At 39.1% G+C, this 24,828-nt stretch overlaps 2 protein-coding genes across 2 annotated transcripts; one reads left to right on the top strand and one right to left on the bottom strand.

Annotated features, from left to right (window-relative positions):
• Positions 1-8,463: 8,463 nt before the first annotated feature.
• smim10l3 (small integral membrane protein 10 like 3) lies at positions 8,464-12,594 on the bottom strand. The gene is made up of 2 exons (XM_082530796.1): positions 12,214-12,594; positions 8,464-10,800 (listed from the first exon to the last, which is right to left on the bottom strand). Exons 1-2 carry the CDS (start codon positions 12,391-12,393, stop codon positions 10,780-10,782), a joined length of 201 nt encoding a protein of 66 aa, XP_082386922.1. The 5' UTR covers positions 12,394-12,594; the 3' UTR covers positions 8,464-10,779.
• Positions 12,595-13,949: 1,355 nt separating this feature from the next.
• On the top strand, positions 13,950-23,869 carry LOC309705929 (ras-related C3 botulinum toxin substrate 1-like). Its single transcript, XM_082532017.1, has 6 exons — positions 13,950-14,314; positions 15,332-15,403; positions 15,914-16,031; positions 16,274-16,336; positions 21,897-22,056; positions 22,153-23,869. Exons 1-6 carry the CDS (start codon positions 14,280-14,282, stop codon positions 22,281-22,283), a joined length of 579 nt encoding a protein of 192 aa, XP_082388143.1. The 5' UTR covers positions 13,950-14,279; the 3' UTR covers positions 22,284-23,869.
• Positions 23,870-24,828: the final 959 nt, after the last annotated feature.

Here is a 24,828-nt window from a genome sequence, read left to right as displayed (position 1 = left end):
TCTGGATCCATCATTTCACCCACCATTTCCAGGGATTTCACTTCCCTTCTGTGAGTAATCTGAGTAATATTTTGATATATGGGAGTTGCGCTACCCTTTAGTCCATACCCAAATATTTCTGCAACCACCACAAGCCCTGCCATCAAATATCCATCCATCCATTTTCTTCCACCTATCCATTTCAGGGTCACGGGGGCACTGGAACCTGTCCCTGCTATAAAAGGACATGAGGTGGGGTACACCCTGGATAGGTTAACATCTCTCTCAGGGCTGACACAGAGAGACAGATGACCATTTTCTAATTTCTATGGTCAATTTAGCTTCATCTAGCATTGCATGTTTTGAGACAGTGGGAGGAACCCCGGGAGAACCAACCCAGAAGCAAGGAGAAGATATAAACTGCACACAAAAAGACCCCAGCTGGACGGTGGATTAGACTCCGCTGCCGTTTGTAAAACACAGTGGAGGGTCTTGTTTGATGTTGCATTTAAGCCAGTGGTGTTGGGGACCTTGTCAAAAATGTTGGAAATATGAACACAGAAAAGTACCATCGGCCTTTAACTCACAGTGGAAAACTATCAGTCATGGATTGGCCTCCCCAGTACTTGAACCTTAACATTACAGGAGCATTTTGGGATCATCTTGACGGAGAATCCAGAACATATAGAAGAGATTTACATCTCCTTAAAGAATCCTGAAGAACTGCATGTTTCCGCATATGCTTACATGTTTCAATAAATCACTGAACTCATTTTTCATGTTTCAAGCACATAAAGAAAACAAGAGAAACATTTAGAAACTTTTAGAAAGTACAATAGCTTGGGGGTGTTAAAGGGGAGCCTAACATGGCAGTGCCTTAGATCTACATTCTTTTGATTGGTCAGCAGGGAGCCTGTGGTCCAACCAACCTGTGGTTGGAAAAAGATTTCTGGTCCTAAATGAGAAAATGTTCCCTTGTTCTAACCTTCATAAAACACTTTTCTGATGCGTTTATGGACACGGTTAGAAACATTATGTATATTTTAGATTTTTTTTTTTTGGTCATTCTAAGTGATAAAAAGGATCTACACTAATTAGCTAGTGATTAGTGATTGACTGGTCATACAGTTGTACAGTGAAGTCCATCCATTACTTATCACACCTGCTTTCAATATGTGAAGAAATGATGTGTCACAGTGGTGAAACGCTCATCTCCAGGCTTTGTAATTGGACTTTAGAGCAATATGGGATGTCACGGTAGTAATACCCATTTTCTATTCTGTCTGTAGTTAAAAGTTCAAATTTAGAGCAGAAAAAAACATGTTTACTACCTAAGAAAAATGTTGAGCTCTAATTTCTAATTTAGGTAAAATTCCCTCATATGAATTTCATCTGATTTAGTCTTATGAAGTTTAAAACTTGCATTATTAGTGGCATTATTCTTGTTGTTACTGCTATTGTCTGACAAATAGCATAGCTTGCTGTATAGATAAATGTATTAACAGACTTACTGAGGAGTACTATGTGTTCTGGTATCTAGTATCAGTGAGTGACAGTGACAATTTTATTCGTATCCGTATTTTGATGGATTTTGTCCTTATGGGAGGTTATTATTCTACTGATGAATGGAAGTTCCTGATCCATCTTCCTCTGTGTGTTTATATCCAAAATGCTGGACCAAACTTAAACCTGGGGGATATGACGGGGGTTTGCATGTCCTTCCTGTTGTGTAGGGTGACGAGGTTGACCGTGGTGTGATGTGGCGTGTGTGACAGAGGTCACAGGAAGCAGAGGGCAGCAGGATTTCCTCCTTTCATGCTCTTTGGTTTAATATCCAGCCCTGCATCTCGGCCACTTCTTTCCTGCCACCATCTGATTGAAGGGCAAAGTTGAGTTGATATTCTGGATCCAAGGACACATATGAGTAGAGTCTTTATTTGGGCTCACAAAGACGACAGTGTGTTTCAGAGAACTTGAACATAAAGCTGTAAGTGAGTCCCTACATCTAAAGCAAAAATCCTGCAAGACCTGTTGCAGTTAAATACCCAGTGGCAAAGGTTACTTCACTTAAGAGTTTAGCAATGAGTGTATCGTTCAAAAAACACTGAAGAAAGCCCAGCTCTTCTGTTAATCAAGAAACAATTTCAGTGATTATAAATAAGAGATTATTGATGCAGGATACAGCACACAAGCCTGTTGAAGAGTGCAACATCAAAGACAAAAGGATCACAGATAAAAGCATGACGATCCCAGCAAGGATTCACAGCTAAACTGTGATCCTTTAATACCACTATGAAAATAAGCTTTTGAGTCCAATACAGCTGACAGTTTACCCCAAAAATATTACAGTGTCCTTCTATTAAACAAAATGATGCAAATCATTGGTAAAATCTGCATTTTTTTTTGTCACATTCCTGCATGAACCTGTTTTTTCCCTAACAATAAAAACAAAACAAAGAAATTATATAAATTGACAGCTTTTTGAGGCTCTGCACAACATGAAACTGTCCTATTTCAATAAATTAATGCAAAAGAAAAAAAAAACTGATGCAGAAAAATGTCACAATCACACCTGCCAAAAATAGGCATGCATTTGAACACTGGTTTGCTTGCATTACCTGCTTCAGTCCTGCGATGTGACTACAGCAAATGCACCACCCAACATCATCCGCTGCTTCCCCCTGTACCTCTCCTCCCCCTGCACCTCTCCTCCCCCCTTCATTCAATTTTCAGGTCAGCTCGGAGCTCATCTCAGCACTTGATCTCATCTTTTTTAACGCTTTGCATATGTCTCCCCTCCCTGGTCAACAGCGTTTAAAATTGTAAAAGAAACTCAGAATTAACCAGGAAGAGGATATTTCACACAGTAATGCTCTCCGGTGCCAAAATACTAAGCATAAATCACAATTTAGTGTTTAATGCATCTCAGGTAAAATCATGCGGATTATTGTTTGACTACACATGGAGGTGTGCATTAATGCGTGTCATATAAAATATTCACAGCTCTCAGCCAAGCTATTGGAAAGTCCATCACATGTTAAGCAAAGTAAGAATTGTGACACTGAGTCACGCTGTAGACTCAGTTTGGAAAGTGCAGGTCTGTCAGCAGCTGAGACTTAACATTTAGTTGCTACAGTTTGGGTCCCATTTCCTGTTTGGTTGCAAAACACAAAGTTTGGCAATCGGCATAAACAGTTTGACACATAAACAGTTTGACACATAAACAGTTTGGATTTTCAAATGAGGTGTATCAGAGCTATGAGCTAGAGGTTCAAATACAGTGGGGCAAAAAAGTATTTAGTCAGCCATCGATTGTGCAAGTTCCCCCACTTAAAATGATGACAGAGGTCAGTAATTTGCACCAGAGGTACACTTCAACTGTGAGAGACAGAATGTGAAAAAATAAAATAAAATCCATGAATCCACATGGTAGGATTTGTAAAGAATTTATTTGTAAATCAGGGTGGAAAATAAGTATTTGGTCAATAACAAAAATACAACTCAATACTTTGTAACATAACCTTTGTTGGCAATAACAGAGGTCAAACGTTTACTATAGGTCTTTACCAGGTTTGCACACACAGTAGCTGGTATTTTGGCCCATTCCTCCATGCAGATCTTCTCGAGAGCAGTGATGTTTTGGGGCTGTCGCCGAGCAACACGGACTTTCATCTCCCGCCACAGATTTTCTATGGGGTTGAGGTCTGGAGACTGGCTAGGCCACTCCAGGACTTTCAAATGCTTCTTACGGAGCCACTCCTTTGTTGCCCGGGCGGTGTGTTTTGGATCATTGTCATGTTGGAAGACCCAGCCTCGTTTCATCTTCAAAGTTCTCACTGATGGAAGGAGGTTTTGGCTCAAAATCTCACGATACATGGCCCCATTCATTCTGTCCTTAACACGGATCAGTCGTCCTGTCCCCTTGGCAGAAAAACAGCCCCATAGCATGATGTTTCCACCCCCATGCTTCACAGTAGGTATGGTGTTCTTGGGATGCAACTCAGTATTCTTCTTCCTCCAAACACGACGAGTTGAGTTTATACCAAAAAGTTCTACTTTGGTTTCATCTGACCACATGACATTCTCCCAATCCTCTGCTGTATCATCCATGTGCTCTCTGGCAAACTTCAGACGGGCCTGGACATGCACTGGCTTCAGCAGCGGAACACGTCTGGCACTGCGGGATTTGATTCCCTGCCGTTGTAGTGTGTTACTGATGGTGACCTTTGTTACTTTGGTCCCAGCTCTCTGCAGGTCATTCACCAGGTCCCCCCGTGTGGTTCTGGGATCTTTGCTCACCGTTCTCATGATCATTTTGACCCCACGGGATGAGATCTTGCGTGGAGCCCCAGATCGAGGGAGATTATCAGCGGTCTTGTATGTCTTCCATTTTCTGATGATTGCTCCCACAGTTGATTTTTTCACACCAAGCTGCTTGCCTATTGTAGATTCACTCTTCCCAGTCTGGTGCAGGTCTACAATACTTTTCCTGGTGTCCTTCGAAAGCTCTTTGGTCTTGGCCATGGCGGCGTTTGGAGTCTGACTGTTTGAGGCTGTGGACAGGTGTCTTTTATACAGATGATGAGTTCAAACAGGTGCCATTCATACAGGTAACGAGTGGGGGACAGAAAAGCTTTTTACAGAAGACGTTACAGGTCTGTGAGAGCCAGAGATTTTCCTTGTTTGAGGTGACCAAATACTTATTTTCCACCCTAATTTACGAATAAATTCTTTACAAATCCTACCATGTGGATTCATGGATTTTTTTTTTCACATTCTGTCTCTCACAGTTGAAGTGTACCTCTGGTGCAAATTACTGACCTCTGTCATCATTTTAAGTGGGGGAACTTGCACAATCGGTGGCTGACTAAATACTTTTTTGTCCCACTGTATGTAGTGTGGGTAGTTGCACTGGGATTGGTTCTTTATACAGGGGATTTTCATAAGGACAAAACAAAGTAGATTTGTTGAGCACAGAAAATTGTGGAGGGTTTTTAGGACTTATAGTATGTGACTTCCAGACAGACTGTTTACAAGTAACTGACTGACCAACAGCACCAAGCAAAAGACTTTGAACAGCTATCTTCTGTGTACTGAAACAAATTCTACCAGGAATAAAGATACGCTTGACAGCAAAACTGTGAAACACTTCTTTTACGCTGTTATTTTAGTTGCTGACAGTAGCTTCTTACCTGCCGCCCACCCACAAGAGGAGTATCAATCTTCTCATTTAGCTTGTGGAAAGACAATTACAAAATACTCTCACCGACCACTTTATTAGGTACAGTTGAACTGTTTGTTGACACAAATATCTACTCTGCAGCAACTCAATGCATTTAGGCATGTAGACATGAATGAGATGATCTGCTGAAGCTCAAACTGGGCATCAGAATGGAAAAGAAAGTTGATCTAAGTGACTTTGAATGTGGTGTGGTTGTTGGTGCCAGATGGGCTGCTGATCTACTGGGATTTTCCATCACCTTTTTAGAGTTTATAGAGAATGGTCTGAAAAAGGGAAAATATCAGTGAGCAGCAGTGAAAACGTGTTGTTGATGCCTGAGGTCAGAAGATAACAGTTAGACTGCTTTGAGCTGAAAGGAAGGCAACCACACATCAAAACCAAGGTATGCAGAAGAGCATCTCAGCTACAGCAGCAGAAGACCACACCAGGTGCTACTCCTAAGAACAGAATAATTAGGCTACAGTTCACACAAGATCATTAGAATTGGACAACAGAAGATTGGAATAAACTTGCCCGGTCTGGTGAGTCTTGATTTATGCTGCAACTTTTAGACATAGAGTCAGAATTTGGCATAAAGAACATGAAACCATGGATCTATCCCTATATGGTGACAGTGTACCCATTTTCTGATAGTTAATACCAGCTACAAGCTCAGCTAATCTCAAACTTTATTTCTTGAACATAATATGAGGTCACTGTACTCAGATGACCTCCACAGTACCCAGATCTCAATCCAGTAGAGGATCTTTGGGATGTGGTGGAAGAGAAGACTCACATCATGGATGTGAAGCCCAGAAATCTGCAGCAACTGTGTGATGCTAGCATTTCAAGATGGAGCGAAATCTGTGTGGAAGGTTTCCAGAACATGCAGTATTAGTACGGTGTAACTGATAAAGTGATAATGGATATTTCCTAAAATTAAAGCCTTCCTCCATGAAGAAAGAAAAAAGTGAGAATGAAATGAACACACCTTCTGACTGAAACAAACAAACATACAATTAAAGACAATATAGTGCTCAGTAATGTGCATCTCAAAGTGGGTTATGAGGTCAAACACAACAGTCTGGCAAGTCTTGGAGAAGAAGATTTTAGGAGGTTCGGGATATTTTGTTTAATAGTGTTTGTGCAGAATAATAGATTCTGCTGATTAATTGAGCAAAAAGGACAATGGAAAAAATGATCTTGACTTGGACATAGAGACTCCAATCTTACAAAATCATAGTTAAACCAAGGTTGAAGTAACCTCAGTTCTGAATTCAAGTCAAGAAATCTCAAGTTTCCACACCAATAAATTCTTAAAATTAATGAGTAAGTGTAAAGATGTGCGCTGTGCATTAAAATACTGCATTGCAGCTGTAATTGAACCTCTGCCATTTGCAGTGTTATCACTCTTTAACATTCAGTCAAACAACACATGCGAGCTGCTGCACATGCCAAGGGCTAAAACTCTGTAATCCTTACACCACTACCCCCTCTTTTTTAAGGGTACAAATGGTAAAATCAGGGTAAAGATAACCCGACTTATCCACCATCTATAGATCTCTCCCTCTCTCTGCCAGTTCTCTATGATAACCCTATTAAAATATTTCCTCTGGCAAATCCCTGAAAAATAAATCCTCTTTTTTTTTTTTAAGAAAAGGGGGGCAGGAGGGATGGTTTGTCTGTCACATGGAGAAATACAGTTGCCTTGGCAACCCCTTATGGTTTTACACTGCAGCCTGGCATTGCAGAGCGACTGGCTAGGATAAGTTTACTGGGAACATTTTGCTCTGAAGGAGGGTGTCAGCAGTTTGGAAACTGACTTGAAGGAAGTGCACACTGAAGGGACGTGTCAAATGGATCTGGTGGCTAAGATTGATCCAATGCAAAGACCCACTCCCACTTCAAAAACAGACATTAGTCACACAGGATTTTTTTAAATTGATTTAGATCAGAGAACGAGGGAACGGATACATCGTACAAGGGAAACTAAACATTTCCTTCACAGGTGCACTAAATCTGAATAACAGATTTTTATAAAAGATCACAGTGTGGGACTAAATAATCGTGAGCTATATTTATAGTTTTATTAGCCTGTGTCAGCTTCAAAGAGATTGACAGCTCTCAGTGGCCGTTTCCAACAGATAGGAAAGGAATTCAGTAAGCTGCTTCCCCCCTGTGGACAGTGGGCACCACAACACAACACAATCATCACACTTACCCAGCAGAGGAAGCAGGTGTCAAGTATCCAAACAGGCTGGTGGCTTCATGTATGAAATTCAAGGAACCTTTCAACTTCTTGCATGGATTTACGGTGAGATTAAAATGCTATAAAGAGAACAGTTATTAAGCCTTAAACCTTCTTTACTTTCTTGCCCACATGAAAAGCAAACAGCTGTCTGATCACAGCTTTTTATGATGCTTTACAGCAGGGGTGTCAGATTAATTTGATATCTTCTTTATTTCCTCTTACGTGGGCTGAACCAGTAAATACATGGTGTATAAACTATAAACCAGTCACCTCCAACTGAACCTTTATGTTCAGTGCAAAGAAGTCTAACTTTAAAAACTGTACAGTTCCTTTAAAATTCACATTTTGACCATCCAGTTAAAGTGGCCGTGAACAGACGATCAAATGTTCCACGTGATAAGCTTGGGCTTACATTCTAAGAAATAAAGGAATTTATTCTAAAAACAAAAACTATCAGTGAATTTACAGCAAATTTTCTCTTTATTACTGTGTAAAAAATTGTACTATAGAATTAATTATTGATACTGTTATTCATTTGAAAACTAACAATTAAAAAAACAATTTTCTTTCTTACTTACCTTTGATATATGATGGATCATCAGTTTACTAATAAAGGACACTTTATCAGTTACACTTTTCTGGTTCTGTCTGGTCTATGTTGACATGATAGCGTCATCGGCTGCTGTAGATTTGTCGGCTACACATCCACGATGACACTCAATCTTCATCATTTTCAACTCAATTCATTGTCATTGTTTCAAATTCATTTTGATCATCAAAACACTTTTTCCTTCATTGTATTTTAAGATTTTCATGTTCTGTTTTAAAATTGTCCACGTAACCAGAAACATAGCAACAGAAAATAAGTGGTTTTGCCACACATGTCGCTGTTTCTATGTGGTTCAAGAACATGCTATAGAAGATGACCTGTTTCTAAAGGACAGTTTAATAAACCCAAACGAGACAACTGTTACCTTTTACTCATAGAAATGGCTCAGAGTCGTGGTGTAATTCGTTTATTTCTCACAGAGTTCATTCATTCTCAGCATTTGCTCTGTAACTTCAAACCCCACTCACACACATTTCACAGAAATAAAAACTTAAAACAGTAATAAATAATTTTGAATGTAACACCTTTCACTAGCATCGATTTGCTGATCCCACTGGTAAGCAGAAACACAATAGAAACGGTGACCACCTGAGCATGAGAGTGAGAACCATTACTGCACTTACTGACTTCTCCTACAACAAACCTGCTGATATCTGATGTATATCCAGTTAAACCCAGCCACAAATGATTAGTCCAGATCATAGAGGACAAACGAAACATTGTGCGTCATGCAGGGAAAAGAACCTCTTCAAATAAAAATGAGATGTTTACTTTATACCTCACACTGAATGTCTATACATGTACGATGCTTGACAAATTCATTAGATGGCCTAAAACCCAATTTTTTTTAGAAATTTTTAAGAAATTGTTTAAAACTAAAAAAAATTGTTATTTGTAAGGCAAATAACAAACTGAAACTACTAAATAGTCCTTATTCACCAATAATAACCAAACAAACAGAAAAACGTAATAATTTGTATGGCCTCCGTTGGCCTTGCATTGTTACTGGCATTGTTTTTATGTACGTTTCCACAGTCTCCTTTGTTACTGAGCTCCAAATAGTTTCCAGCTGTTCCCAGAGACTTGCTGTGGATGAAACTTTTATGCAATCTATCTTCAAATCCACCAAATCCCAAATTTGTTCAATAGGATTCAAGTCTGGACTCTGATTTGTCCAGTCCATCAGTTCCAGTACTCCAGATTCCTTCTCCTTGGTCAAATACTCTCTGCACAGCTATGAAGTATGTTTGGGGTCACTGTGTTGTTGGTATATGAACTCACGACCAATCAGTTTCAGTCCAGAAGGGATTCCATGACCCACCAAGATGTTGTGGTAGATCTTTATGTTCACGATACTGTCAATTTTCACGAATTTGCCCACGCCGTTTCCAGAAATGGAACCCCAAACCATAATGGAACCTCCACCGTGCTCTACTGTGGGTGCAGTGCTTCAAGCATCAAAACCTTCTCCAGATTTTCAGTGATTATTCTGACCAAAGACTTCAAACTCAGACTCATCAGTCCAAAGTACCTTATTCCAGACATCTACAGTCCAGTGTTTGCGCTCCCTGGGTAATCTGAGACGTTTCTGGATGTTTGTGGGCCTCAATAACTGCTTCTTAGCAGCGACTCTCCCCTTTAAGCCCTGTTCATTCAGTCGTCTGCTTATGGTCATTCTGGAGACCTTTTCAGACTCTGCTCTAGAAGCATTTAGCTCTACTTGAAGATCAGCAGTGGTCTTCCTTCTGTCACTGGTACTTAAAATCTTGAGGTGCCGGACATCTGCGTCAGTCAGCTTTTGTTTTCTGCCTCTTCCTTGGCGCATTCTGTAAGTACCGGTCCCTGCAACTGACTCCAAAGCGTACTTGACCACACTGTGAGAACATTTTATGTCTTGTCCTATTTGTCTGAAAGACCATCCGGCATCGTGAAGTACTTTAATGCGGACTCTGTCCTTTTCGGTGAGTTCTCGATCTTTGACCATTTTGAGTCTTCAAACCGAATTCATGTTTTTACACCCAGATTTGAACCGCACACTGGACTTAACGACTCAAACTGAATATTCTGTTTAGTAATGCAAGTAAATAACTGTAATTTGGCACCTTCTATTAAATAAAAATGCTTTGATGTTTTTTCTTTGATGAAACAGAAAAACTGAAGGGCATAAATTTGAAAATTCATGGATAACAATAATTATGTTTTAGCATTAAAATATAATTTTAATTATAGAACGTGCACATACTGGTGGATTAACCATTACAGAAACATAAAAAAGGATTTGGGTGATTACTAATACTGTTAATTTAGGTCAGCTGTACATGTAAGACATAAAGAGAAACTATAAGCTTTCACAGCAACAATCATTCATGCTACAGTCCTCGATATCAGAGAGAAAAGGCGGGGGAAATATCTTCATGCACCTGACGAGCTTCTCCTGAATCGGTGACTGCTGGGCTCTTTCCTCGCTCCATCTGCTCCATCTATCGCCGCTCACCCTGTCTCATATCTGCAGACATCACCGCTTCCCTTCACCTGCAAAGGCGCCGGGCCGTGTAACTGGCGGCAAAAACGAACAGCCACGTTATTGTGTTGGACTGAAGTGTCTTGAAGTGTCTTCTTTCTTCACATCGCTGTGTGTGGTCAGCCGGTGTTTTCTGATGGCTGGAACGTGGCAGTGCACACTATCCATTGTTAAGTGTTAATGCAGCCATTGAAGACTCAGTGGATTTCGATGTGAACCTATAAAGATATGAGAACTCTGTTAGGTAGTGCTAAATAAATAAAAAAAAGAGAAGTAGGATAGGATTTTTGACCAACTTAGATATTTGGTGATTTTTTTTTAAATAGGCTTCCCTAACATTTCCAAAATTTGTCTTGAGTAGTTACTTATATACTTGTTTATGCTCTGCCTGACTCTACTCATATCAGCAGGTTCTTGCTCCAAACACCGTGTTGCTGACAGTGAAGTTGCAGAGTGCCCTCTGGTGGACAAACAATGCAAAGTGTGTTTATCCAATCTCTTCTTAGTATTTTCATCTTCATTTATTATTTTGATATCTACTTTTGAACTGCAGTTATATGAAAAATAAAGTTTTCACAGGACTTTATCCCCTTCAGTGAGAAACTAGGTCACCCTTATCGCTTCCACAGGATATAAGTGTGTAAGTAGCAGCTAGGAGCTGACGATCAGCTGCCCTTGATTAACTGATCATCAGCAAGTTTGACCACTGCATGAAAGCACAGCTTAGATTTGCCAAAGACTTCTGAAACAATGTTGTTTGGACAGACGAAACCAAAGTAAAAACCAACCACAGGATATTAGCACAAACACCTCACACCTGCTGTCAAGCAAGGTGGTGGAGGGATGATGATTTGGGCTTGTTTTGCAGCCACAGGACGTGGATGCCTTTAAGTTATTGAGTCGGTTATGAACTCCTCTCTATAAATCTTCTTGAGTCAAATGTGACAGCTGTAGCTTGGCCAAAATTGGGTCACGCAACAGGACCCAAAAAGGGTAGCAAATTAGAAGCAATATTTTTAATCTGGAGACAGATGAAACCTCAAGTCCCCGACCAGGATATCTGTTGCCTGCTTCAGATATATCAGTTACTGGTCAGCCAAGATGTGTGTATCTTGGAAATAATTTAAAATAAATAAAATAAGGAACAAATAATTTTTTTTTTTTACAGTTTCTCAATGTATCGCTAACAAAAGGCAGTTGTTTTGTTTGCATAATATTAACACATTTGGCAGAGTTGCCCAAAAATAATCAACATAATCCATTAAAGCCATTAATAAGCTAATAGATCTTCATTGAAAGTTTAAGGCACTAAAAATGGAAGCCAATAAAATGCTGGTAATAATAAATCGGCACCTCCTTAATTGAGAAAAGTGAGCATTAAAGACAAGATAAAGGGAGAATTTTCCTTGTATTAAGCAGCTTTAGTTTTAAGTACCTGTAACCCTTAAGCTTTAAATGTAGTTAAAATTGATCGTTTATCCGTCCATTAAGGATAAATCTTTTACAACGTGTCGCTCATTCAGGTAAAAGCAAAGGCAGTAATGAATCCAACATGAGGGGCCTTTGCAATCAGCAGCTGTCTCTGTGCCGTTTAGAGGGTTGATGACCGATTACAGCGGCTGAATGATTACCTGTAATCTCACATTAAACATCATAGAGGCGACGAGGTAGACATAGGGGAATCTGATTCGCAGCCGCCATGCGAGATCAAAAAATATCAACAAAGTCCTCGTCAAGCCTTTCGAAAATATTCCGTACGTCCGACCAGCAGAGCCCGAAAACCGGAGCACCAAATATGACAGACCCGCCATACAGCCCAGTCCGTTGGCTGGTTTCCAGGGTTAGTTTGTCATCTGGTAAGGCGAAGCGATGGCAAAGGTGTCACACTTCATATTTATATCACTCGTCGACACCGAGCCCCATTTTTGTCCTTTTTTTACATCGATTGTGTTGGAAAATCTGCTCCACCCCGATAGCTGTTTACCGGGGACTCATTACGGTGTGACACACGGAAGTAAGAGTCAATAAAGGGCAACTGGAACCCCGAGGCTAAACTCTCAGGTATATGGTTCTTCATTTTTTTTAAAAACAAAAAAACAAATCACAGCTGAAGTACACATAAAGTGTCATAACTTCATATTCATATTTATCCAGACAGTAGGTAAAAAAAATACAAGACAACACACAAATGCTGTAGTTGCAATGGTTTGTTTTACATTAATAGATTAATATACACAAAGTTTAAATATATAAGATTAAAATTGATTGCAAGTGTGGAAATTATATTTTAGGTCTAATTTTTATTTATGTGAAATTAAGTGAAATGGTCGGACAAAATAATTTAGTTTTTAATTATTTGTATTTGTCCAAAGGCAATAGGTATAGTGCTGATGAGGAAGGAAACCTGACTTCGAAAAGAAACGTCCTTCATCTGAAGAATAATAACACATATATTACTAAGTAAAAATTGAAGTAAAACAAGCAAACAAAAGTGACAAGTGCATGTAAGAAACAAGCCAAATAAATAAACAAATGTGCCACAATCTGAAGCAAGGGTTGGCATTTGTATACTGCCTTTTTTTCATTAGTCTAGCACTCAGAGCACTTTCTTGTTGTGGCTCAAAAATGAGAGTTCCACACTAAATTGATCAGGGCCCAGGTTAACAATGTCTGCCTCCATAGATATCGACCAACAGGGTACAAATGGAAATGATCCTTCTGCTGACCAAAGACAAAGGAAGAAGACAGACAAGAGGTATTTTTGGAGCCAGTGAGAGAGAAGAAAATGTGGAGGTGAGAATGGGGAGTGTAAAAGTTCCTGCTCTAATAACAAAACTCTTAGTGAATTACAAACAAAAGCAAAAACAAAGAAGCAATTTATGTTTACTGAGAGATCAGTGGGTCTTGTCTACTACATCCAAATACGATTTTGTCATGATAAAAAAAAAAGTTGGGGTAATCACGACATAAGAATGATCTTTAGGGTATGGACAGATGTCTGGTATGCTTTGTACCACAGAAAAACATGAAGCTGGAGCAGAGAAACCTTTCAAATCCTCTTTTAAAGCTTAGCCTGAAAGACATAATTGAGGGCAAAAATTCCAAACGCCGTAGTCCATAGAAATTGCAGGGATCGTGTAGCTGACGTCAGTTCCTCGTTTAGTGTCATTCCATAAATAGTCCCTCCACTTTTTTTGTATTATTTGTTTTCCCACACTAAATTAAACAATAAACTTTAAATCTGTTATATTATAATACATGTCATTCAATCCTCTGAAATTCGGCTACTTCCGGTTGATTTTTAGGACGAAAGTCTGTGTGGGCGTATGGACCAGTGCACCGGATGTGCCATCTACTGGTGGTGTTGTAGACTAATTTTTTTTTTTTTTTTTTTTTTTTAACTCAGGGGTGGTGGCTGCTGTTTTGCTTCATAGCTTCCAGATCAGCCTACGAAAGCATGGGAATGTAGGAAGGGAAATTCACGAGTAAACTCGCCGTAAACTGCTCGATAAAGTTAGTGTAAGTCCCCCCTAAGTTGTTTCGCGTCCCAGGAGCTCGGTTGTAGCAGCACAGGTCGGCGGAGAAAGACGCTCGTTGGGACTTTTCACCAGCGAGCAATCCCGGACAAAGGAAAAGAGACTCTAGCTAACGTTAGCTGGCTCCCGGGCTAACTTAGCATTCCTCTAGCCGCGTAGCAATGCAGGCCATAAAGTGTGTTGTGGTCGGAGACGGGTAAGTTCACCAAACCCAGCCGGGTATTCGTTTATATTAAACACCTGTTTATTTTTCTTTACCTTTTAAAAATGTAATTGTAGCTAAAAGACTGTCATCCGAGTAGCTGACGTTAAAACCCTTTGCAACAGATTTCCGAGCGGGTAAAGTTAGCTGCTAATCTTTTACTACCTGTTAATTTTGCCGACATGGGTACTCGCATTTGACTATTATATTTTTATCTATTTATTTAGACTATAGTTTTCATACATTAGGGTTGGTGGTATGAGTAAGTATTGGTAATACAGGCTGGCCAGTGTGCAAGTGGTTGACTAATCTTTCACTCTTAGGTGAGTCAGACATCACAGGGCAGGTCGTACATCCACAGCTTAAATTCAAGTTTCGCTATTATTACTTAGGAATTTAGCTTTTGTGTGTGTCTGTGTGTCCATCATCTCGCTGCTGTATTCCAGCAAGTCACTGTTAAAGCTACAAACACAGCGCTTTTTCAGCTTCCCAAAATTTAAGGGCTTCCTCAGCAGCAGGGGATTAACACACAAGCTAAGACAGTGACATTAAGATGTGCTAACAATATGTGGGAGGTAAATGCACTCATAACCGCTTGCTCTGGGTGTGGTAGATACTGCAGCAGCAAGACCCATTCAGAGCCCGTGGCTGTGTTGAATCTCTTTATTTTGCTTTGAGTGTAAGGGGAACTGTGCAGTAGACATGAAGGTAGCATGCTGAAGGGAACCAAGAAAGTTTCATATTTGGCAAATGTGCCTCTACCACTGCTCTCATGTGCTTTATCTTGCAAAAAGAAGAACTTAGAAAATAACACAATTCCGTTTTCCCAGAGTATTACACCAGGGATTTTTTTTGTTGTAAGCAGTGCCGTTTACTGATCTTAACACCATTTGTAGAAATGAAATTGTAATGATTGTTGCTTGTGTCAGTATTTGTAAGATCTGAGCCCAGTCACACTTTTTTTTTTGCCTTCTCTCAATAAATGCTAATCCAACATCTTCTCTCCTACAGAGCTGTGGGTAAGACCTGTCTGCTCATCAGCTACACCACCAATGCCTTTCCTGGAGAGTACATCCCCACAGTGTGAGTATCTGAGACTGCAGCTCAGTGAGTATTTATTTATTTATGTGAGAATAACAGTCAGTAATTGGTCTCCACCCTCCTTACACAATCAATGCATGAGCAAGCATGGCATCTTGTTTTTTAAATATAGTCTTGCAGAGGAGGTTACAATCACAGCATTTAACTGTAACTACACCAGGAATACATGTTACAGGAAGTCAAGAAGAATCCCTGCACCTAATCTGATCCTAGACCAGCTGTGGAAAGTGTTGATCTTTATCGACCTTAACTGTGGCACGAACTGGCTCTGCAGGCAGTTGACAAACAGGCTTTTGGTTCAGCCAGACTTTAAAAATGAGCAGTTGTTTTTAAGAGAGAGCAGAAATTGCAAAAGGGCACGATTAATCAGGGGATAGGTTGATCACCGCGTATTTCTTGTCCTTTTTTTTTTTTTTTCTTAGTAGTTATATTTCAACAATTTATATTAAGCCTGAAGGGCTTGGCTCATTTGCACTTCATCACTTCTGTCAGGTTCGACAACTACTCCGCCAATGTTATGGTGGATGGGAAGCCGGTGAACCTGGGTCTTTGGGATACAGCAGGACAAGAAGACTACGACAGACTCCGCCCACTTTCCTACCCACAGACGGTACAACAACCACAACAAAAACATAATCAGACAGTGTTGTGCTACAGTTCGTGTATTATCCTCCATGCATAAACCAGAGTCTGATTTCTGAGAATGAATGAGGAAGTTAAAAGGAAAAAAAAAAAACAGAAAGAAACGCGCACACCTTTGTGAACACAGGATTCCCCTCCATCCCTTCCAGTATTCTTAACAGGAAGTGATTGTTACAGGCTCTGATTGCTTTGTTTTCCGTGTCTTACCAGGATGTGTTTCTTATCTGCTTTTCGCTTGTGAGTCCTGCCTCGTTTGAAAACGTCCGTGCCAAGGTGAGTAATTGCTGTATGTCAGAACGAGTGAAGGCTGGAAAGGTGTCAGCTTATTTATGTTTCATCCGTCCAGTTTGTGCTCTTGTAGTCTCTAAGTTTGCTTATTTTTTGCCTGTGCTGGACAAGCCACTGTAGATAGAAAATTAATCAGTAAATTTAAATGAAAAAATGAAGGAAAAAATCTGGAAAGTAGAGATGAAATTAAGAGTTTCAGCTTAATAAAACTTTGTTCATTGTGAAACTTTTGTCCTTGCTTGGCATTATACCCTTCAAGGACATAATTGGTTATTTTTAACTCATTTAACTCATTTTGAACTGCTGGGGGGGAAAAAAGACACAATCCCCCATGTCTAGCAGTTATTTCATTTTGACACACTGTATTAACATGGACCCAAAACCACACAACAAACATAAAGTGGAGTAGGAAAAAGTTTGATTTGTTTTGTTATTTTGTTGTGAAACCCACAAACAACACATTTCTAAAACTACAAACATACAAATTTAGCAAACAACAGCGTAACATATCACACACAAAATGCCACACAAATTATTCGTACCGCCCCCAAAAATAGTTCCTGTTCACCACAAGACGGAGGGGCACATCACAGGCATGACACTTGGAGAGTGTATCACTCCTCCTGTTGTTCAGCTGGAGATGGGGCTGAGTGATATTAGGAAAATCTAATGTCACAATATTTTTTTGGCTATATCACAATACATGATGTATGTGACAATACAGTGGAACCCCGACTTACAAAATTAATTCGTTCCTGAGGGTCTTTCGTAAACCGAAAATTTTGGTAAGTCGAAGCACCCATTGTGGGTTTTGAGTGAGGCGATGCTGAACGATAGGCTATAGGCTAATTGCTAACTAGAACAACAATACGTCGTTCAAGTGGAACAGCGAAGCGCAAGTACAGAAGCCAAGGGGTTGTCACATGATTCGGAAGGCATTGTAGGCTCAGCCAATCAGAGCCAGCGGATTTCGTTACTCGGGCGTTTTGCTGTAACACGGACAGACATATTGCCATTCAGTGCCTTCGTAACTTGAATTTCGTGAAACGGGGTATTCGTAAGTCGGGGTTCCACTGTATGTTTAAATAACCTTCAGAAACAGATGTTATTTTCAACCGTATAATGCCTAAAATTGCACAAGTATGCTCATTCAAATCAACAATTCAATATTTTGTTTTCTTTTAATGCAAAAAAATCTGAATGAATTGAAATGTTTTATTTTAATGTTTTGTTTTTTTTTTGTTTTTTTGTAAACATCAGTTGCACAGACTTTTTTCATAAATGACAATATTGCGACAGTAAGTCTTTTTGTCATCAACACTCGGCTTTTACAAACGAAAGATCATAGCTACAAAAAAGCAATAGTTAAGAAAAAATAAAACAATTAAAACTAAATAGGTGCTGTTTTGTGCTCGTAACGTATAGAAATTGTAAAATAAAAAATGTAGTCACCTCAAATTACAGAACAAATAGTGACTATGAAAACGACTGACCAAGAACAGTCACAGGTATCACAGCTGGTTTATTTAACACTTTCTTTGGTGTGTGAAGAGATGCTGACATGCCGAATTTAAAACATTTTTAGTTTTGCAGTGGATGATTTGGAATAAATTCTTGGTCCTGTTACCTCTATTTTACTTGTTAAGCACCTTGGCATACCCTTGGTTTTTAAGTGTGCTTTATAAATAAAGTTTATTATTATTATTATTACTTTCATGGCAATAGTTTTACAGCATGTTTTGCAAATAACTGCATTTTGTTCGACATCCTCCTTGTGAAATCCAAACCCTCGCTCGTCTGAAACTTCTGCTGTCACCATATTGTTCCCTATCTGGTAGTATATGAAGTGCAGTGTGCCTGGTAGAAATGTTTCCTGTTGGAAGAGGGGGAATTAATGATGCATTCACAGCATGTGGGAGAATAAAAACTGACACTGAATTACATGCAGACAGCTTAATTTTGCCACGGCAATCTATACTCGATGGTTACGATAAAGCAATTTTAACCATTGTATGAGGAAAAACTTTCGATAAGTCCACCCCTTAGTGGAGTTAGCGTTTACATTGCAATTTGCCTTTGGTGGCTTTTTAGCTAGCATCTGTGACATTTAGCAGTTGTTTCTGATGCACAAAACAAGAAAAGGGTGTAGACTACACAGCAACTTTCAACTCCAAATGGAAATATTTCACAAACAGCTCAAATTTGCCCGCTTCTTAGTGCCACGTGTTGTCATATATATATATATATATATATATAAAAATAAATAAAATCCTGTTTTACCATTTCTTCTTGGATCAAATGTGCCGACAGCGTTCAGGAAAAACATGCCTTACATTATTTCATTATAAGTTTGCTTTTACTCAGTCTGTCAACAGAATTTAAAAACTGCTATATAGTTTCAAGTCCACACTTTGGAAAGGCTCAGTGAGGCTGGATCTTGTTGCTATGTTGCTTGTTGCTACACCCCCCCCCCCCCCCCCCCCCAACAAGGGTGTAGCAGTTCTTCAAAATCACAGCTGGGGCACTACCTCATGTTTTTTCCTTTGGATGAGCTGAATAACAAAAAACATTGAAAATTTTTGGTTTTTTTTAATGATTCATTTCATATTTAGATGTTAATAATCACTGTATGTGGTGATGATTGTGCACTTTTGTTCAGATTGGCCCATTCAGTTGAGGAGGAGAAAACAGTTATTTTGCTCTGTTTCCTGTTTACCTTTTACCCAGGTTATCGTTAAATTGTTCAGCCTTTACCAGATTAGCGTGCCTTGGTTATTGGTTATTGGCATTACCCGCTTTGTGTGTGTTTCGCAGTACGGGAAGGTGGAACGCGGTGCAATGTTCTCGGTTTCAGAAGTACATCCCTATTATTCATGTGAGACACACAAGGAAAGTTTGCTACAGTTTGTCTACATCAGCTTAAAGTTAACACAGATAAACTAGAATCATTTCCTTTTGTGAGCAAATTAAACTAAATCAGTTTATTTTCTGAGAAGACCTTGATCTGAGCTTGAGCTTACCATTTAGGGTAATGTGCAAGAACTTTGTGAATATGAAGCTTTTTTTTTTCCTTTTCTTTTTTTTAAATTTTTGATGAAGTCAGTGCAATGGTATGTATGTCAACTAAGCATAGCTGTCAATTAGAGCAGGGCGATATGACCAAAAATATTTATCACAATATACATTTGAAAATTTACGATAACGATATAACTGATGGTATAATTGACACTAGACAAAAGACTTTACAACTCCTCAACTTTATTAGTGCAAAAAAAAAAAGAAAGTCAATGTATTTTCACTTAAACAAGCAGCTTTTTTAAGTGCATTAAAGTTATATAAAAAAAATTAACCGTGCAAATGCAATTCCTTGCTGACAGTTAAACCAAAATTTCCAGTGGAAATTGGCCGACACATCCTCAGCATAATCATGTATAATATCCACAAAACTTAAAAAGAGGTTATACACACACAATACGGTAATATTATGTTGAAGCACAGTTCGTATCACTCCGCGAGGCTCCTGCCTACGATAGCCGTAATGCTCCGACAGTCCATCAAGCGGTGCGGGTTCGTAGCTTAGCAAAGTCGTACTGAAACATTTGACAGATTTTCGAGCGCCGTGTACCACATAAAATCGTTTCGAGGTCAGTAAACGCAACCAGAATTCATACATAAGGCACACGGGATTATAAGGGGCACTGTCGATTTTCAGAAAAATCGAAGGATTGATTTTAAGTGTGCCGTATTTTCCAAACAACACGGAAATAACGACGGCCCGCTAGCATGCGCTACCAAAAATAGAGCTTTGTTGTGTATCTGACGGACGAAAACCAAACCAGTTCCACACCACTGAAGTTGCAGCATTTTTACAAACCAATTCTGGTTCATCCGTTTCATTTAACGATCCACTTTCGCTCTTCTCATTCTGCGTCGCTGCCATGTGCGTATGTAAACAAAGGCACTGCGCAAGCGCGTTTTATCCATATTCATCGCGATATTTAATTTTCCTATCGTTGCCCAACATTACACTGGTATTACCGTGAACGGTATGATATAGCCCAGCCCTACTGTCAATATGTTGTGCTGTTTGTCCATCTTTAGGGTCTGTTTTTCAGCAGTGTGTTTATTGTGAGACGAAGGAGCAGATTGACGTTAATCTGTTGATTTTGATTAAAATAATTTATAAATGTTATCAGTTAACCTTTACCTTTGAGAATTTGCTCCTTGCATTAAACCACTGTATGAAAGTCAACGATCTTTGTGCTCCTTGCTGGTCTAAAAATAGTTAACGGACCAATAACATGGAGGCTGGACTACAGATACATTTGCTCAACATTGTGGATATTTTTACACAAACAAGCTGAAGCAGTGTGACAAACCTCACTATATATGCCATGAGTCATATGATTACTTTAGTGCAAAGGGAATGATAAACCACAGGAAATTACTATCTGACTCTGCAGTTCCCCTCAGCTTCACACAGCAACATTGTGTTGCTTTTCTTGCCCACAGCTTTACTGTCTTGGTTCACTTTCACTTCTCTTGCAGTATATGGTAAATGTGGATGCTGTGGGTAGCTGTAAACCCACTTTACACTGCCCGCTCCACACTAAACAACATAGACACGCTGGTTGCAACAAGCTGATGAAAATATCTGAGTATTTATGAGCTGAAGAGACAGTTTTTCAGGAGTTGGTGAAAAAAGAAAATGATACACTTAAATTAAAGAATTGGAAATAAGCATAAGTCCACATAATGAATGTACTGCTGGTGATTTTACAACCTATTTATCTCTAGGCTTGTCATGGGATTAGGCCTTACTCTAAACACATTTATCAACTTGTCACCCGTTTTACCATCTTAAGTTCGCACCAGGTCCACACTAGCCGGTTTCCATTGGGAAGGGGTCTAAGCGACCAACACATTTGCTTTAATCCAAAGTCATTTTAGCTTAGCAATGCTAACCTACTGCTTTGTCCAGAGTTTTCAGAGTGGACGGGAGCAAAGTAAACGGTTTAGAAAGCAAACATTAAGCCTCATTTGTGCTGATAAGAAGCAAGCCTTGGCTGTTTCACACTTCCTCTTGGTGACACACAGCTTGACAGTTGTGTTAATTCTGCCTTCCCCCTTAAATTGCACCTTTGTTTTTTTGTGGTAATATGTATTTGTTTATTCAAGATGTCATAAAGTCACTCTGAGTATTCTGTCATTATCTGTAGAGTGGGCTGAGTTTAACGTCTGGACACAGGCGCAGTGACAGGGCTTAAAGTTAACTATTCAAACTCACATCATCTACAGACAGTTGGGAATCACCACTTATGCCAACGTATGTGCCTTTTAAGTGTGGGAGGAAACCCTTGTAGGCATGATGAGACCATGCAGATGCCACACAGAAAGGCCCTATATGAGTTTGGATGAGCAGAGAAAACTTTCACTTGATTAAAAATGGTAATAAGTCGGAGCTCTGATAACATAAAGTGTTAAAGATGACACTGACTGATCTGAATATTTACACCACTAACTTGTAACTCCTGTGTCTGTGCAGTGGTATCCTGAGGTGAGACACCATTGTCCCAACACTCCAATAATCCTCGTGGGCACCAAACTGGATCTGCGAGATGACAAGGATACCATGGAGAAGCTTAAGGAGAAGAAACTCTCTCCCATTACCTATCCCCAAGGACTGGCCATGGCCAAAGAGATTGGTAATGGCTTCAGTTGTCACTGATCCTTTTCTTGTAAATGGTCATGGAAGACAGATTCAAATAATAAACCAATGCCTTTCTGTTTCCTGTCTTCAGGCTCTGTAAAGTACCTGGAGTGTTCAGCCCTGACTCAGCGTGGCCTTAAAACTGTGTTCGATGAGGCCATCCGGGCCGTCCTGTGCCCTCCACCTATGAAAAAGAAGGGGAAGAAGTGCTCTCTCCTCTAAGACTTCCTTCACTGGAACAGTTACAGGGGAGCATGACCGCTAGTGGTGAGGGTGGCTAACGACACAGGAGAAACACACCAGTATACACACACACACACAGACACACAAAAACAATGTATTTCAGATTCTGTCCTTCTATATGTGTAGCTGCAACAGTTATACCAACCGTTTCCATGAAAACTCCAACATAGGGTCAGGTTTAGGGTAAAAGAGTGTGGACTATTTTAGACCCTAGTTATTTCCTAACAATGTATACTGTATAGACGAGACTGAATTTCTTGAGGCCTTCTAAAACGGATTGGATGTTTTGTAGAACGGACCGTGGAATGTCTTCAACTTTTTCTTCCACTGGTTGTCCAGTTTTTTGGTTTGTTTTTTGTTTACAGTCTTGGTAGTTTGTTTGAAGTGGAAGAAATTTTGCCAAATACACTCTGCACACATGCTGTATTTTAGCCGAAAAGAAATCCTTTGTTCTGTCGTCTCAAACCTTTAAAACACAGCTGACAGTCTGCTGCTGTTTCCCTGCTGTTCATATCAACCATTTAAAAGTCAAAAACTTCACTTTCTCTTTATGAAGGCAGTCGTCACTCCTTGCTATCAACAAACACCTTGAAGTAACAATCTGTGAAATTTAATTGCCTCCATTTTTTATGTACCATAACCTTTTTGCCAGTAATTAAATTTTGGCCCTAACATGATTCATGTTAATTCATTCTTATGGATCGAATGAAGCCTGAAGCACAGAGAAAAAATTGAGTCTGGGGGAAAAGGTCTGCTGACACCAACAGTGCTACGAATCCCTGAAAAATCTCCAGTATTTTGTGCATTTGGCTCCAATTGGACCCGTTGTGTTTGTGGTATCTTTTTTTCTTTCCTCTTTGCAATATTCCCCCTAGAAGTGTCTCGACTGTATGGCTGCCCAGGAGTGCGAAGCTGAAAACTTGATTTTTGTATTTGGAAGAGAAATATTCAGGTGTTTTGGTGATGGGGAACAAGAGAGCCTTTAATGCTCTGTGGGCATTTATCCGAAACCTTTTTGTGGAGCACATTTGATTTATATGTTATTTTTATTTTTAGCATCACTACTGGCTAAGCAATGTCACTAAAAGAGCATTTATGCCTGCTAATAACAGTAACAAAGCTACTGTCGGTTATGGTGTAGTATACAGTGTACTCATCTTTTTGTTATAATCATGTGATTTGACTATTTTGTATCTTTCTTCACAGAAGTTAGACTCACTCACTGTATTGTTAAACTAACACTATGAATATCTTTTGTTTATTACCTCTGCAGTTAATGCTACTTTAATCTCCCCACAATCCTAGCTTTTTGTAATTAATGCTGATAGCATGTACATGTATCATATACTGAAAACTAAGATTAGAATTTGCTACAGTTATATTTTTTGCCTATTTACAAAATGTATTTGAACTACTAGATCAGGGGTTAAGTACATGTTGCTCATCGGTATTGTATTCAGACTCCAAGCTGTGCTTTAATTCAAGCCAATGTTGTGACTCTTTAGTTTTATGGACAAAAGCTATTGTCACTTTTTGAAAAAGCCAATAAATTCCTGTAAAACAGACTCTGCTCTGCTCGTTTTCCTTTGATCCGAAACAAAAGGGATCCAAGTGCAGTTTACTCAATGGAAGATTATTGCCATACTCAACTGGCAAAATACTTCAGTTAAAACAGCCCAACAGTCCAGCATGTTTAATGTTATATTTAAAAAAAGTTCTTTAGGGTTTCTATTGGTCTTTAAATATTTGCCTTTGGATATTTGCTTATTTTCATTCCAGTCCTTTCACCAGACCATTTTTACAGGACATTTTAGTAGATACTGGGATACTTGAGATTTTTAAATCTCAATTAAAATGTTGATGTGGTGTCTTTTAATAGATTAAATCACTTTTAATGCCTGGCCAGGGCACTTTGTTGACTGCCTGTCTAGAAATTACAATAGTCGCAAACAGAGTCACCATTCGTGAAGGTTTGATTGTATTACGGTAGATTGCTTTAGTTTTAGGTAGCTGTACGTATTAAGCTGTTAGTTCCTTTAAACTCAGTTAAAATTCATATTGTTTCTAACAGATAACAACAAATCTTTTAATATAAATAAATAAATAAATATGAATGCAAGTAAATAAAGAAATAACTAATTAATGTTGTAGTTACTGTGTTGTATTTTAGATCTTTCATTTGAAAAAGTTTCCCATTGGGAAAGTTTAGTTTTTAATTATTTGTGTTTATTAAATGATAAAAGATATTAAAAAAAAAAAATTATATAAAGTTGTAAATGTAGAGTACAGATGAGCAAAGCCAGAAAACCCTATTAATAGACCTCCTGTATCAAAAGAATAATGACCAAAAATTACTTGGTTAAAACCAGGCAACAAGCAAACTGGCAAGGGATGCATGAGAAGGAAGCTCTGACTAGAGTAAACAAATACAAGACGCAAACATCAGGTCATAAAGTAAGAAATTAGCTATTTTGAACATTAATAAAACCTTCACAGTCATACCGATTAAATTCAGCAACAACTG

This window comes from Aulonocara stuartgranti, assembly GCF_965226115.1.
Source record: "Aulonocara stuartgranti genome assembly, chromosome: 4".
Classification (NCBI taxonomy): Eukaryota; Metazoa; Chordata; class Actinopteri; order Cichliformes; family Cichlidae; genus Aulonocara; species Aulonocara stuartgranti.
Note: the sequence above shows the minus strand (reverse complement) of the source record. Positions and strands in the feature narration are given on the sequence as shown.